General features: G+C 41.7%; 1 protein-coding gene across 8 annotated transcripts in view; it reads right to left on the bottom strand.

The window, feature by feature from the left end:
* The window catches only part of ARHGEF3 (Rho guanine nucleotide exchange factor 3), a 341,163-nt gene that overhangs the window by 18,795 nt on the left and 305,925 nt on the right, over nt 1-16,443 (bottom strand). For all 8 annotated transcript variants that reach the window (XM_074403626.1, XM_010347004.3, XM_003936543.4 and 5 more), the window contains 4 exons: nt 10,032-10,202; nt 7,962-8,024; nt 5,085-5,181; nt 4,840-4,916 (listed from right to left, as the gene is read on the bottom strand). In XM_074403626.1, the coding sequence (XP_074259727.1) occupies nt 4,840-4,916; nt 5,085-5,181; nt 7,962-8,024; nt 10,032-10,202 (408 nt within the window). The remainder of the gene's footprint in view (nt 1-4,839; nt 4,917-5,084; nt 5,182-7,961; nt 8,025-10,031; nt 10,203-16,443) is intronic.

The raw sequence follows: 16,443 nt of genomic DNA, 5'->3' as shown, positions 1-16,443 counted from the left end.
GTGGTTCACACCTATAATCCCAGCACTTCGGGAAGCAAACGTGGATCATGAGGTCAGGAGTTTGAGACCAGCCTGGCCAGCATGGTGAAATCCCATCTTAACTAAAAATAGAAAACTTAGCCAGGCATGGTGGTGGGTGCCTGTAATCCCAGCTATTCAGGAGGCTGAGGCAGGAGAATTGCTTGAACCTGGGAGGCAGAGGTTGCAGTGAGCCGAGATCGTGCCGCTGCCCTTCAGCTTGGGCAACAGAGCGACACTCTGTTTTTAAAAAAAAAAAAAAAAGTATGGCAGCTTCTGAAACTTTAAATACTCTGATGCTGCTTTTACACCTCTTATTGAAATTATTTTCTCAGTCACTGAAACCAAAAAAAGGATACCAGGAAAGTAATATTTTAAAAGCTCACTGTTGAGCTTAACATTCCTTGGAAATGTCTACCTTCCTTACATGTTATTAAAAATCTCAGGCTGGGTGCAGTGGCTCACACCTGAAATCCCAGCACCTTGGGAGGCCAAGGCAGGTGGATCATGAGATCAGGAGTTCAAGACTAGTCTGGCCAAGATGGTGAAACCCCATCTCTACTAAAAATACAAAAATTAGCCGGGCATGGTGGCAGGCACCTGTAATTCCAGCTACTTGAGAGGCTGAGGCAGAGAACTGCTTCAACCTGGGAGGCAGAGGTTGCAGTGAGCTGAGATTGCACCACTGCACTCCAGCCTGGGCAACAGAGCAAGACTCCATCTCAAAAAAAAAAAAAAAAAAAGGAAAAGAAAAAATCTCTGCTTGTGTTAGAGTTGCAGAAATTTTTTCCCTCAACCTTTTATCTGAAAGTACTAGCTATTATTTGAAAGTAATGATAATTGGTACTTACACACGCACACGCACACACCACACACACACACACACACACACACACAGAGAGAGAGAGAGAGAGAGAGAGAGAGAGAGAGAGAGAGAACCCAGATGTTGTACTGTGGCTTATAATTTAGATTTTCATAGTTAATTAAAAAGGGCCTTAGGCCCTCTTAATTTCATTTCCACTTCCTCACCTTTTAAAAAAATCTGGAAATGTCCAATGTTTGCATCAGGAAGAAACAAATCAGCAGTAGTTTAGTGGTTTAGATCTGTGTCCCCACATCTGATGTAAACTAGTGAGGATGTAAACTAGTGAAGAACTTCGACCACACTGCTGCTCTCTGAGGATGGGCCATTGCTCCCTGTGATCCTGCTGCCCTGCTACCATGGCAACCAAATCAGGCTCTGGTCCTGTGCTCTAACCTAACAGGGTGCTCATTTCCTGGGCATGACCTGAAAGGCTATCTGGTTCAGTCACCGGCTAGGAAAGGCCACAAGTGAGCTTAAACTATTCAGGGTGAAGAATGTACAAGATTTTGGTTCTCAAATACACACATACTCCCTTATTCAGAATGTGAGAGGTGAAAATGCAGTGGTTAAAGAAGAGGCTAGGCCAGGCATCATGGCTCACGCCTGTAATCCCATCACTTTGGGATGCTGAGGAGGGTAGATCACTTGAGGTCAGGAGTCTGAGACCAGCCTGGGCAACCTGGTGAAATCCCATCTTTACTAAAATATATGAAAATTAGCCGGACATAGTGGTGTGTGCCTGTAATCCCAGCTACTTGGGAGGCTGGGTCACAAGAATCACTTGAACCCAGGAGGCCAAGGTTGCAGTGAGCTTACGCCACTGCACTCCAACCTTGGCAACAGAGCAAGACTCACTCTCAAAAAAAAAGGACTCAGAAATAGGGAGAATCAGGTTCAAAGCCTAACTACCATAGCTGTTAGTCAGTGACTCTTCTGAGCCTTAGTGTCTCCACCTACAAAATGTATATTCTAACGCCCCCGCACCCCACCCCATGAGGTAAGGCATACAAAATATGTATCATGGAGCTTGGCTTCTGATTAAGAAGCAGTAAGTATTAGCTATCATTACTTGTCCCTAGAAGTTTTTTCTTTTTGTGACAGGGTCTTGCTTTGTTGCTCAGGCTGGAAAGCAGTGGCATGATCATGGCTCACTGAGCCTCTTCGTTACAGGCTCAAGCAATTCTCCCTCTTCAGCCTCTCAGGTAGCTGGGGCTACAGACATGCACCACCATGTCCGCTAATATTTTTTTTTTGTAGAGACAGGGTTTCGCCATGTTGCCCAGGCTGGTCTCCAGCTCCTGGGCTCAAGCAATCCACTCACCTCAGGCTCCCAAAGTGCTAGGATTACAGACAGGAGCCACTGCGCCTGGGCCCTAGAGTAGTTTTACTGAAGGGACTGTGTTTACAGAACCAAAGCTACTTGCTTAGCTAGAGTCTGAAGCTTGTTCTTGTTTCCCCTTTACCCTCAGAGTTCTGAACTACTCGCCATCTCTTTATTAAACAGACTATCAAGGATTTATAAGGATAACTCACTTTTTAAAAAAGTTCTTTATCCCCTTAATATTGTAAAAAGTGTTAGAAAAAATCTATTTTTTTGCTTCCATGTGCCCTGGCTCTTTCTTGGGAATTAAACTTTAATTAGACACCAAATTAACATGAGAACTTTCTGTCCTGGAGAGTTTAGAAATTATTTTATCTTCGAAAAAACGTCAGCATGGAGGTAAATCACTTGGTTAGTTTTTTTTTTTATGCTAGGGAGGGCTTACTCAAACAGGCTGACCCATTAGGGAGGGGGGACACTAATTCTTAGTAACTGGGGTAGTTCCCTGAAAAAAAGCAACCACTCTGTTTAAGGTCTTCAAAGTAAAAGTAATTGATTCATTCTAAGGTCAAAAGGACTGGCCAGGGCTGTCCCACTTGGAAGGCTCACTTGTTTAAAAGGTTCCCCACCTCCCCCCGCCACTTTTTTCCTTTGGGGCGAAAATAAATCAATTTTTCATGGGTCGAATGGGCTCTGACTTTTCTCATCCAAAGTCCACTAAGATGTTTACTTTGTTCTGTTAAAAATACAAGAACTCAAACATATGTACTCCTTGGTTTACTGTTCCCACTCATACGGACACATCTGCAGTTAAAAGAGGAAAAACATTTAACAGCTCGTCAGGCCTGATAAATAAGGGCCATTTCTCACAAAGTCTGGCAACAACGGGCCAGTTGTTTAATTTTAGGCTGCTCTTCAAGATCCAAGTCCTCATTTGATGCCTGAAGGATCCAGATAGCAATGGGCAAGCATGGTCACACTTCCTTTGGGTATGCACAGAAAAGGACTGCAAAGCTGCTCCAAGATCAAACCAATTTTCTAATAAATGTGACAAATGTTTAGTTCAGCAAAAAGTTAGTATAAAGGCAAATTACTACAATTTTGCTTCTGGCACAAATTGACAATTTGCATATGCTGCCTAAGGAAACCATGTAGTCCTATACTGCTGTCTCATCAAAAACATAGCAGTTACCCTACAAATTCTGGAATGCGGCCTAACTGTTCCTTTTACCCCTATATCAAAGTCCACAGACTCAGGAAGTTTAAGAGATATTGAGACAGACTCTCTACTCATTATACCTTCTCTGTCTCTGTCTCTCTGTCTCCAGTTGGCTGGCTCTCTTTGGAGAAATTTCTTTGTGGGCTAAAGAAGTTAAAACATGGCTCATAATAAAATGAAAGTAAAAAATATAGGATGAATGATCTCTCTTGAAATATTAAGGCATATTTTCTAAATTATTCATCTTAGAACATTACTTGCCTTTCAGATACCCTTGGAATATTCCAGCCTTAGTGCTAAAATTGACTCCTGAATTAAAGCTATCTAAGTCATGAAACTCTCATTAAGTATCTTGACCAAGGCAGTCACTGAGAGATAAGAGATCAATGTAAAAACTTTCTGCACATCTATGTCGTATCAAGGCATGGGAACCGAAAGGTTTTAGGAAGATTGAAATGCAAATGTAACTGAGTAAACAGAACTCACATAGCAACAGTAGGATTTAGAACCTTCACAACACTCTCCAAACAGTGAAATTATCTCTAATATTAGCTATTGTGGTACTTCCTGCCTTGAGAGACCTAAGCCTGGAAGAAGTCAGCAAAGTAATCTGCTCTCATTATCTGCTTTACAACAAACGAAAAACACTTGGAACTGGGGTGGATCATTCAAGTCCTCATAGAAGGAAACAGAAATGTATAGAATAGGGAGTGGTGGGGGCTGAGGCAAAATAGAGCACACACCTTGTCCAAAGTAAGTTAAAAGAAAAAACAACAACTTTATGTACACAATAAAATACAAATCCAGTCCCAGGATCATAAATTTATGACTCCTAATCTAAGATCACAGCTTATTTATTTTTATTTAATTAGGAAAAGGAATGAGTTATGTTGAGATGAAACTAACCATATACTAAGCTGTCCTATGAAATTACTTAGCTTTGTATATATGCTAAACATTAGCAACATATGCTTATTATCCTGTTAATAAAACTACATTTTGACCATGAGATTTTTTCTTGTGGCCTGAAAATTTTTTTTTTTTTTTTTTTGGTAGTAGATAAGAATATGTCAATAAATTTTTACTGGGCTAGTAATAATTATATTAGCAATTGGCCTGATAGAATATTAACTAGTTTTGATTTGATATGAATCTAGTAATAGTTTCATGTGTACCTTTATTTTGTTGCAAATGGCCCTGTTACTTTTAAAAGCAGTATATTTATAATAAGAAAAAAACTGCTTCCATGTTTTAAATAGACAAAGTCTAAACATAATTATAATTTTACTAGGAATTTGGTTTTTTTTTTCAGATGTGAAACCAATACTTGTAAAAAAAAAAAAAAAAGTCTAGCTAAATGTTTCCCATCTATATTATTGAAATTTATCCTCAACAAAGACCAGAGAACTTTCTTACCCAGCCCACGAGGATGGGACCAACATGCTCAGTCGAGCCATCGGGCTTCCGAACATCTCGAAGCTGACTAAGGAGCTCTGGCAAGAAACAGACAGGATGCTTATTTGTTAGGCATTCAAATATGAACAAGCCTAGAAGTAGGTTCTGAGTTATTCACATGGCTGGCATTTCATAATCACTCATTCGTTATAAGACAACTCAATTAAGGCTACAAGTCACAACTCATCCTGGGAACAAAATTATACCTTCATGTAGAGGAATCAGAGAGTCCAGTGTTCCAAAAATTTGATTCAACTCTTGTTCTGTCATTATGGAGAGTTTCAGCATGGGGTCATGATAAGCCTGCACAAAAAGGGCAAGAGATGTAAGCAAATGTTTAAAATCAGAAGAAGTACATTGTTCATATAAGTGGCTCCTGAGAGGTCCTATCCAATAAGATTTTTGGCTCTCTAACAACTTCTCCCATAAAGCTTCAGAAACAGCAGATAGGTGTGGCTGGAGGAGAGGAAAAACCAGCACTGCCTTGAAACTTTGTGGTTGTCGATAAACCAAAGCAGATTTTTCGAAAGTTTTTTTTTTTTTTTAATTCTAGTATATCATGTATCTAGGAAAGAGCACACATCCTAGGCATAGAACAGATTTGACTGTTAAAATGTTTTCAAAATCAAGATCCTGTCTATTTAAAAAAAAATCCTACTTTATTCAAAACTAGCTACCAGTAGATTCTTTTTTTCAATGAGTACATATTTAAAATAAAGAAAAAGAGGAAAGAAACAGTGACTGGTATCCTGTAGTACTATTTGAACAAAGAGAGTAAAACCTCTGCCAATCCTATCATCTCTTATTAGAGATAACCGAACAACAAGAATATAGTTATACCCAGGGCACTGAAACAGAATATGAAGACTCAGAATCTGTTTCCTGCCTTCAAGGATTTTTTTTTTTTTTTTGAGACAGAGTCTCACACTGTCACCCAGGCTGTAGGGCAGTGGTGCGATCTTGGCTCACTGCTATCTCCACCTCCTGGATTCAAACAATTCTGCCTCAGCCTCCTCAGTAGCTGGAACTACAGGCGTGCACCACCATGCCTGGCTAATTTTTTTGTATTTTTAGTAGAGACTGGGTTTCACCATGTTGGTCAGGGTGGTCTCAGTCTCCTGACCTTGTGATCCACCTATTTTGGCTTCCCAAAGTGCTGGGATTATAGGCGTGAGCCACTGCACTCAGTCTTAAGGAATTTTATAAAGCTAATGCGGAAGATAAGAAAAACTAAAATATTTTTAGTTTTTTTGAGACGGAGTTTCGCTCATGTTACCCAGGCTGGAGTGCAATGGCGCGATCTCGGCTCACCGCAACCTCCGCCTCCTGGGTTCAGGCAATTCTCCTGCCTCAGCCTCCTGAGTAGCTGGGATTACAGGCACGCGCCACCGTGCCCAGCTAATTTTTTGTATTTTTAGTAGAGACAGGGTTTCACCATGTTGACCAGGATGGTCTTGATCTGTTGTGACCTCCTGATCCACCTGCCTCGCCCTCCCAAAGTGCTGGGATTATAGGCGTGAGCGACCGCGCCCGGCCTATTTTTAGTTTTATATTTTAGTTTCTGATCGCATGGAAAATGAAACCTATGTTTAAATTATAAGAAACTTTTTCTTTGAGACAGAGTCTTGCTCTGTCACCCAGGCTGGAGTACAGTGGCACAGTCTCAGCTCACTGCAGCCTCTATCTCACTGCAGCCTCTATCTCCTGAGTTCAAGTGATTATCCTTCCTCAACTTCCTAAATAGCTGGAATCATAGGTGCCTGCTAGCATGCCTGGCTAATTTTTGTATTTTTTTAGTAGTGAAGGGGTTTCACCATATTGGCCAAGCTGGTCTTGAATTCCTGACCTGAATTGTTCCGCCCACCTTGGCTTCCCAAAGTGTTGGTATTACAGGCATGAGCCACTGGGCCTGGCTTATGTTTAAAAATTAGTTAAAGATTAAAAACAAGACTGATGTCACATGACAGCAAAAAGCCATCAAATCATAACTGCTCTAGAGGTTCAGAGAATTAAAGCTGGAATGGCCAAGGGAAGTTTTGAAGATGAGCTCCTTGGTAGAGAGGAGGAGGCTGTAAATGTTACATAAGAATGAATTGAGATTTGAGCTGGTTCCTGAAGGATGGGTGGATATGGATGGTTGAAAGGAAAGAGAAAAGGTTCTAGGAAGGTAGGGCCACCATTAGCAAAAGGATGGCAGGGAAACATCTGAAGGTGCTTGAGTTTGGCAAATCTTGATGCAGGAAAGGGGAGTTAGACATATGACCCAGCATGATAACATCTCAGAGTGAAATAGCTTCTTTGCCCTCTCTGATCTCCTCCTCCTCCAGCCCTGCCTAAAACTCATTTCTTGGCTGTGTCCAAGCGAAGCTTGGGTGGCCATCTCTCAGGAATGCTAAACGTGGAATTTCATCTTAGCAGAAAGACTAAAAAACCCTTAAAAGAAGGGAGGTATCCTTCCAACCCTGTGATTCTTTGAGGAGGCTGTGAATATCAGATAAAGGAGTCTGGATTTTAGCCTACAAGCCATGGCATTGGGAGGCTGTGTTACTGGAATGGAAACATTTTTGAGGAAGGTTTGTTGTCCTTCCCCTCCCCATACAAAATGTTGACTAGAAAACACATTCCCATATAAAAGACCTCAACTTATATGATAGTATGCAATTGCCTCCTTTAGCTTTATTCACTTCTGAGATTCAAATGGCTTTATTTCTAAAACACAGTTCAAGTTTCAGATATGCATACATTCTCTCCCATGGACAAAGAATCCTACATATGAGACTTCTAGGACAAGGAAATATACATAAAGCGAGGCCTCCATGGACACTTTCGGATTTAGGCTGAAGTATTCTTTGAGATGCATTAGAGACATGCAGAGGTAAACCCCTAAAGGTGTGAGGTCTGGAGAGCTATTCTGCTGTCTTGTTTTGAAGCATTTCCCCCTGTTTGGTGTGTGGTAGCAGATTCTTCTCAATTTTGATGACCAGTCTTAGTTATAAAGAGAGTTGTCATGAAGCACCACTTTAGGGTTGTTAAATTACTCAAGAAAAAAATATGACTCAAATGACCGCTGGATTTAAATTTACCTTTTTTGCTAATTTCAAGTCTTCTATCAAGTCTTCTTCTCCTTGGGAAAGCTCAAAGATCGCCTATGAGAAAAGGCAAACATATTAACTGAATTCTCCCTTCATTTACAAGACCATATTCAAACAGTGCTGGCTCCACTAATCCAAACCCCAAATTTACATATTTAAGTATTTTAAAGTTAGTCTCAAAAAGTTATATTAACCTGAAACAAGTGCATCTGTGCTTAAATGTGCAATGAAATTGTGCTTCTCTGTGGGAGAAAGTTTCCACACATTTCTTTTTTTTTAGACAGAGTTTCGCTCGTTACCCAGGCTGGAGTGCAATGGCATGATCTCGGCTCACTGCAACCTCCGCCTCCTGAGTTCAGGCAATTCTCCTGCCTCAGCCTCCTCAGTAGTTGGGATTACAGGCACACGCCATCATGCCCAGCTAATTTTTGTATTTTTAGTAGAGACGGGGTTTCACCATGTTGACCAGGATGGTCTCGATCTCTTGACCTCGTGATCCACCCGCCTCGGCCTCCCAAAGTGCTGGGATTACAGGCATGAGCCACCGCGCCCGGCCTGTTTCCACACATTTCTAATCCAAAAAGTCATCTTTCATGTTACAGAACTTTGATGGAGCTGAACAAGTGGGAACTTTTTTTTTTTTTTTTTTTTGAGACAGAGTCTCACTCTGTTGCCCAGGCTGGAGTGCCGTGGCATAATCTTGGCTCACTGTAACCTTCACCTCCTGGGTTCAAGTGATTCTCCTGCCACAGCCTCCTGAGTAGCTGGGATTACAGGCACATGCCACTACACCCAGCTAATTTTTGTATTTTTTGTACAGATGGGATTTCACCATGTTGTTCAGGTTGGTATCAAACTCCTGACATCACCTGCCTGCCTTGGCTTCCAAAGTGCTGGGATTACAGGTCTGAGCCACCGCGTGCGCCAGTGAGAACTATTTTAGGCAAAATAATTACAGTGTGCCAAGGATTTGGCACCCTTGTTGTGAAAGGCAATCATGAGAAATGATTCAGGGGCTATTATAGATAATGGAAGTGGCAATATTATTAACTGGACCATCCCCACTTTTTCTTCTACTCAACAGAAGGTGAATCTCAGCAGAAAGTTTTATTTGCGTTATCCACTGCCTTGAGGCTGAGACTGTAGGAAGAATCCAGTGTTTTATCACTCCAAATACATTGTGGTGAAGTTAATTCATTCTAAATTACTTCTCAGCCCCACAGGTACAATAAATAAAATTACAGGACCTGATTGTGTGGAAGAATGTGTAAATGGACCGTTTCTAATTTGGCTCTATTAAGCCATCATGCTAAAGAGCTATGATGCGAAGAACACTCTTTCACTCCCATCTGGGAAGTGAAATTGTCAGCAAACATTACATTATTAAAGGACTACAAGTTTGTGATGATAGTTGAGGGTCTACTGTTTCAGGCTATAGGGAAAAAGTGGTCAGGCTTTGAAAGCTCCCTCTGCCTGGGGCTGCCTGGTAAACCGGGGACAAAGCAGGTGAAGGTGCAGCCCGGGGCTGGATCCTCCAAGGATCTCATCAGATGATGCAGACATGAAGTGCTCAGCACAGCTTGGCACAAGCACTTAGACAAGCTCTTTCATACAGGATAATATTATCACAGCCATTTAGGGCAGTTGATACAGAAAACTTACAGGGAGTGAAATTAGCTGGATTCTATAGAAAGGAAGTTTTCCACAAAGCAGAATCAAAGTTATATAAATTAAATATTTTAAAATACTCTGTAAGTTGCTATCAAAATATAACTCAAATGATTATTTTTGTGAATTCAGTATCCTAAATAGACACTTGGTTTCATCTTCTTGTAAATTCAGATTTTCACATCAGTTTCTTTTTAAAGTGAGGACCACACCCTACCAGCTGGGTTTTGGTTTCTCAGTTCCCTCCCCAAGGTCAGACACTCCCCTTTTCCTCCTTCTACAAATGCAATCAAGAATTGATTTGGAGACTGAGGCACAAACTCCAGCACAGCTGTCACCTGCAGTGCACCTTTGTTCCAGACACACAGCCAACTCCATGGGCCCCGAGCCTACCTCCTGACGTTTGATTTCCTTGGATGTAAGCATCTGATTGACGCACACATCGAAGGTCTCACTCCAGAGCTTGCTATCTCTCCGTTTCGTGCTTGAGGGGGCGGCATTTCTGGACCAGGGTCGGGGGGCAAGGATGTCAGGGCGGCTCTCGCTGCGGAAGCTAATGGAGCGCTAAACAATGAGAAAAACAAACCATCATGGGGGCAGCGGCAGGACTGGGTGGATCTTTGAGCAGTTTCCTGTCGTTGACAGAATATAAATCATATATGTGAAAGAAAAAGAGGACATTGCCACAAGGCCTTTGGGAAGTAGGGCATTGTCTTGAGTCTACGTGCTAAGGAAAATTGGACAGGGTTTGGAACACGTGCTGGGAGTATCCATCCTGTATGACCTGGATACCAAGTGGACTATAGCACAAGCACATATCAGGCCAAACTCATGCATGAAGGCAGTTCTTGGATACGTGATGAGCTCTACTTTTTTCCAGTGGACATCTTCCCTCTTTAGAAGAATGAGAGATAACAACAGTGGATGGCCTTTATGCACTGCTTAAACATTTAGCCAGTACTCCTACCCTCCTCCTTCTATAAATAGAATCCCATTATCTTTGGGTATTCTATTTCATATAGTTTTGGTGGGCTCCCCCAGACCTGACCAATAGAGTATTCCACCGTCCTGGTTAGAGATGGGCATGTGATTCCCTGAAATCTGTCACATGATTTATGGGAGAAAGAAGGGAAGAGTATTCCTTTGGGATTTTGAGTTCAAGAGATAACACAAATGGGCTTGCAGCAGCAACTCTTCCTGGTTGCACAGAAGCATATGTCTGCTACAGGAGAGAATAAAGAGACCCAGAATGAAGGATGGCGTGACCAATGGAGACAAGAAGGGAGCAAGCTTTACCAATACTGCTTGAGCCTCTGGATCCCACTGTGCCTAAAAACCAGAAGCACCCTTAGACATTTTTGTTACGTGGGCTAAGACCTTTCCCTTTCTATGATCTCACTGGGGTTCTGTCAACTTGAAAAGTCCTGACTAATACACATACCAAATACCATCTTCGCAGCAGATGATTCCTGTCCCCAAGGTATTTTCCTATTCCCAAAGAGGCCCCAGTAGCCTCTGGGGCAGTCTAACCATCCAAAGTCTGCCTTTGTGACTTAAACATGCTGCCAGAAGGCTTTCTTGTGACAAATACAAATGATCTGGAAGAAAGCTGAAGGCATGACCTTCAGTCTTCACCCTAGAAAATTTCATCACACTTACTGGAGACTTTGCCAAAGCAATGAGGTATTGCTGTGCTCAAAAACCACATTCTTGTTTAGGAAGTGTTCCCCACCATGGCTCTCTGTGGACTTCAGTGTAAAGTTTGAACTCTTCAGCTTGGCACAGAAAGTCGCCTTTTTTTTTTTTTTTTTTCTTTTGGTGAGATGGAGTCTCGCTCTGTTGCCCAAGTTGGAGTGCAGTGGGGCAATCTCGGCTCACGGCAACCTCCACCTTCCAGGTTCAAGCAATTCTCCTGCGTCAACCTTCTGCGTAGCTGAGACTACAGGTGCCTACTACCACGCCCAGCTAATTTTTTGTATTTTTAGTAGAGACGGGGTTTCACCGTGTTAGCCAGGATGGTCTTGATCTACTGACCTCGTGATCTGCCCTTCTCAGCCTCCCAAAGTGCTGGGATTACAGGCGTCAGCCACTGCACCCAGCCCAGAAGTCTCTTGTAATCTGACTATAGTCTTCGTATTTAGGATCTCATCCTGCCACTCATCCATGAGCCTCCCTTTCTCCAACCAAACCAGGCTATCTGTCATTCCCTAAATATGTCATGCTTTGCCATCCTCTGTACTCCCTTTGAGCAATCTTCTCTTCCTGGAATATGTTTCCATCATTTCACAGTTAGCTAACTCATACAGCACCTCCTCTAAGAAGTCGTCACCAACATTCTCCTATCATTCTACCTCCTGCCAGAGCAATTTGAACATACCTCTGATGTCACACTTGATTAGAATTATTGGTCACCTGCTCTTAACTATAAACTTCCTTGAGGTCAGGAACTGAGTCTGCATATGACATATGAGCCTTTATCACAAAAACATTCTAAGGCAGTTCCCAATTATTTTGAGATTCAACAATAAAATTCCAGAAAGTAAAGAAATTTTTAAAAAGAACTCCTCAACATAAGGGCATTGTTAAGAAAGATATAATTGGTGGGGTGCAGTGGCTCACATCTGTAATCCCAGCACTTTGGGAGGCTGAGGTGGGTGGATCACCTGAGGTCAGGAGTTTGAGACCAGCCTGGCCAATGTGGGGAAACCCCATCTCTACTAAAAGTATAAAAATTAGCCGGGTGTGGTGGCAGGTACCTGTAATCCCAGCTACTTAGGAGGCTAAGATAGAATTGCTTGAACGTGGAAGGCAGAGGTTGCAGTTAGCCGAGATCGTGCCACTGCACTCCAGCCTGGGAAATAAGAGCAAGACTCCTTCTTAAAGAAAAAAATAAAAGTTATAATTACCTGCTGGATGTAATATCATCTAGCCATTAAGACAATTCAGAGATAATTTAAAATGTAAAAATCCCTTCTATGTAGGCTAAAAGTATTAAAAATCTATGTGAACATTTTATAGGTATGCAAAAAAATACACATAATCAAAAACATTAAGAGATCACAAAACTGTACTGTTTTTTCATGTTGACATTATGGGTGATTTCTGTCCTACGTTATAAATTTTTATGTCTGAAGAAAAATAGGGCTGGGCATGTTGGCTCATGCCTGTAATCCTAGCACTTTGGAAGGCTGAGGCAGGCGGATTACCTGAGGTCAGGAGTTCAAGACCAGCCTGAACAACATGGTGAAATCCTGTCACGCCTGTAATCCCAGCACTTTGGGAGGCCGAGGCGGGTGGATCACGAGGTCAAGAGATCGAGACCATCCTGGTCAACATGATGAAACCCCGTCTCTACTAAACATACAAAAATTAGCTGGGCATGGTGGCGCACGCCTGTAGTCCCAGCTACTAGGGAGGCTGAGGCAGGAGAATTGCTTGAACCCAGGAGGCGGAAGTTGCGGTGAGCCGAGATTGTGCCATTGCACTCCAGCCTGGGTAACAAGAGTGAAACTCCGTCTCAAAAAAAAAAAAAAAATTAGCCAGGCATGATGGTGGATGCCTGTAATCCCAGCTACTTGGGTGGCTGAGGCAGGAGAATTTCTTGAACCCAGGAGACAGAGGTTGTAGTAAGACGAGATTGTGCCACTGTGCTCTAGCCTGGGTGACAGAGCGAGACTCCCTCTTAAAAAAAAAAAAAAGAAAAGAAAAAATGAGGCTGGGCTTGGTGGCTCATGCCTGTAATCCCAGCTCTTTGGGAAGCCAAGGCAGGTGGAACACTTGAGCTGAGGAGTTTGAGACCAGCCTGGGCAAAAAATCAAGACCTTCGTTTCAGTTTTGAATTTTTAAAAATATATAGATATATATAAGAATAAATGAAAAACGTAAAAAGAAACTTCCAAAGAGCTTCAGGGTATTGCTACAACTTTCTGGAAGCAGGAAGCTTGCTCTGTTTGCAAGTAGCAACACAAGCCCCTTAGGCTGGCAAAAACACCGGGGAGCTCCTGTACTCACTAATGAGCTCATGATGGCTGGACCACCCCATGCAGATCAAGAAAGTACTTGCACCAAATACACAGTTCACTAATGGGATCTTGCAAATCCTTGTGATCTCTTTAAAACAGTCCCTTGTAAACAGTAACCAGCAACTAAATGCAGGCAGATCCCCAGCACTCCAAATCAATTAGCCACAAGCATGAAAAGGTCAAAACAAGCCCAGTGAGTCATTAAGTAACTTGCTCAACCCAGTTTGCAGTTCTGATGGCAGCTGGGTTGAGAATTAAAGAGCAGAAAGAAAGGAAAACACAAAAAAAGAAAATTCAAAATGAAAGTTTCCACTTTCACTTGAGAGAATCAATCTCTTACCCTGTTAAATTTTCAGTCTTTGGCCAACTTTAAACTCCCCCTACCAATTTGAAAATAATGTATGCTAACTTAAAATTTTCATATATTACAAAATTATATAAAATTAAGTACAAATGCCCTCATTTCTCCAAATCTGTCTCCTAAATAACAACTATTAAATTTGTTCTATCTAGCTATTTCTAAACTTTTTATGTGTGTTTGCTAATATTCATAGAAAACTGAATGCTTTCTCCTACGTGACAATATCTTGAGGTGAAATTCACATAACTCAATTACTTTTTTTGTTGTTCTTGTTTTTTTTTTTTTTTTCTTTTTTTTTAGAGATGGGTCTTGCTTTGTTGCCCATGCTGGAGTGCAGTGGTGCAATCATAGCTCACTGTAATCTCAAACTCCTAGGCTCAAATGATCCTCCCACCTCAGCCTCTTGAGTAGCTCAGACTACAGGCAAGTTCCACCACTAAGCAAGTGCCTGGCTAATTTTGTTTTTAATATTGTAGACATGGGGTCTTGCTGTGTTGCCCAGGTTGGTCTTGAGCTTCTGGTCTCAAGAGATCCTCCTGCCTCAGCCTCCCAAACTGCTGGGATTACAGGTATGAGCCACTGTGCCCAGCCTACAATTAACCATTTTTTAAGTGAACAATTCAATGCTATTTAGTATATTCACAAGGTTGTACAACTACCACCTCTATCTAGTTCCAAAACATTTCCATTACCTCAAATTCATTTATTCTTTTTAATGGCTGCAGAGTTAGTATCCCATAGTCTGGCCAGGCCTATTGATTTAATCAATCTGCAACTGATGAACATTAAAATTGTTTCCAGTGTCTGGCTATCATAAAAAGTGCCTCAGTGAACATACTTTGTATATTTGTGCTGATACTTCCAAAAGGCAGAAATTTCTTAAGTGGAATTCCTTGGTCTAAGAAGTATAAACATTTTAATGTTTGAGGTGTGTCACAAAGTTGACCTCCAAAAAGGCTATTCAACTTTATATTCCTCAGATAGGTACATGATAGTACACTTTGGTCACACTCTCATCAGCAAGGTATTATTGTCAATCTGATAGGTTAAACAACTATACCTTAATTTCAGTTTTGGGTTTTGAAGGTAAGATTGAGGATATTTTAATTAATTTATTAAAAAATTTCCCAGAGAGTTGGAGATTGTCTTCTGTTGTGGCATGGGAAAAAAAGAGAGCTCTATCATTGTTTTGTGTTTCTCTAGTGACTGCTGGACTTGGGGTACTATGGGGGATATCACAGAGGGTCTTTTAGCACTTCTGATTTCTTCTCTCTGATTCTCAACTATCCTGCAAGTTGGGGGTTTATTCCATTCTACTGAGGAGGAAACTGAGGTTGAGGGAAGCTAATATTCAAAACCAGATCTGTTTGGTTCCAATAGAGCCTGAGCTCTTTCTACTATGGGGACTGCATCTACTGTTTACATGCAAGACATGCATTGTGGGGAAGTTTCAATGAGATGGAATCCAGCTCCTGCCTTCTAGGAATGTAAATCTTGTTAAGGAGACAGAGAATGCATTTGCTCAGTTTTAGGAACAATGGTTGATCTCTGACCAAACTTCAAATTTACACCTTTAATTAGGTTGGATTAAAAGAAACATTTCTTCCTGCTTGACTCAGAAGGGAACTGGATGTTGAAAGGAAGAATCCCAAGGGAGGAATAAAGAATGCCAACCATTTGTCCAGGTGAGGTTGCTCATACCTGTAATTCTAGCACTTTGGGAGGCTGAGATGGGAGGATTACCAGAGGCCAGGAGTTTGATACCAGTCTGGGCAACATAGTAAGACACTGTCTCTACAAAAAATAATAATAATAATAAAAGAATGCCAAATCAGCGTGTGGTCAGCAGCTGGCTGGCCCTGGGGAAAAGGGGTAGCAGCTGGGCTGGTCTGGGGACAGCACCTAAGTGATGGGCAGGTATTCACAATAGCACTGACCACATACCATGAGCACCCCTGTATCAGTTATCAGTATCACTGAGAAAAACTATATGAGAGAACTAGAGTTAAAGGAGAAACAGGTGACTACTACTAGAAGAAAACTCCAAGAGGATGCCTCTTGAGAGAGAACATCCCTACCAGCATCCCTGCCACTGTCCATCCACACATCCTCTACCTGTCTCTATTTTTCTCTATATTCAACGTGTGCTATACTTATAGGTTTGTTTGTTTCTTTCATGTCTATTTCCTTCCAATAGAAGGTAATCTCCTTGAAGGCAGGGATGTCTACCTGCTGTATTCACTGATGGATTCATTAGCAACTGACACATAGTAAGACCTCAACAACTTTTGCTTAATGATTACATGTTATGCTTGTTATATGCTGGGCACTGTGAGGGGAGCTATAGAGCCCTGCTTTACCTGAGAGGTAAGGATTCTGCCCCTATTTACAGATGAAGAAACTAGAGGCTCAGAGAAGGTGA

The sequence above is a fragment of the Saimiri boliviensis genome, chromosome 8 (genome assembly GCF_048565385.1).
Source record: "Saimiri boliviensis isolate mSaiBol1 chromosome 8, mSaiBol1.pri, whole genome shotgun sequence".
In the NCBI taxonomy this organism is placed as follows: domain Eukaryota; kingdom Metazoa; phylum Chordata; class Mammalia; order Primates; family Cebidae; genus Saimiri; species Saimiri boliviensis.
This window is presented reverse-complemented; position numbering and strand designations above follow the sequence as displayed.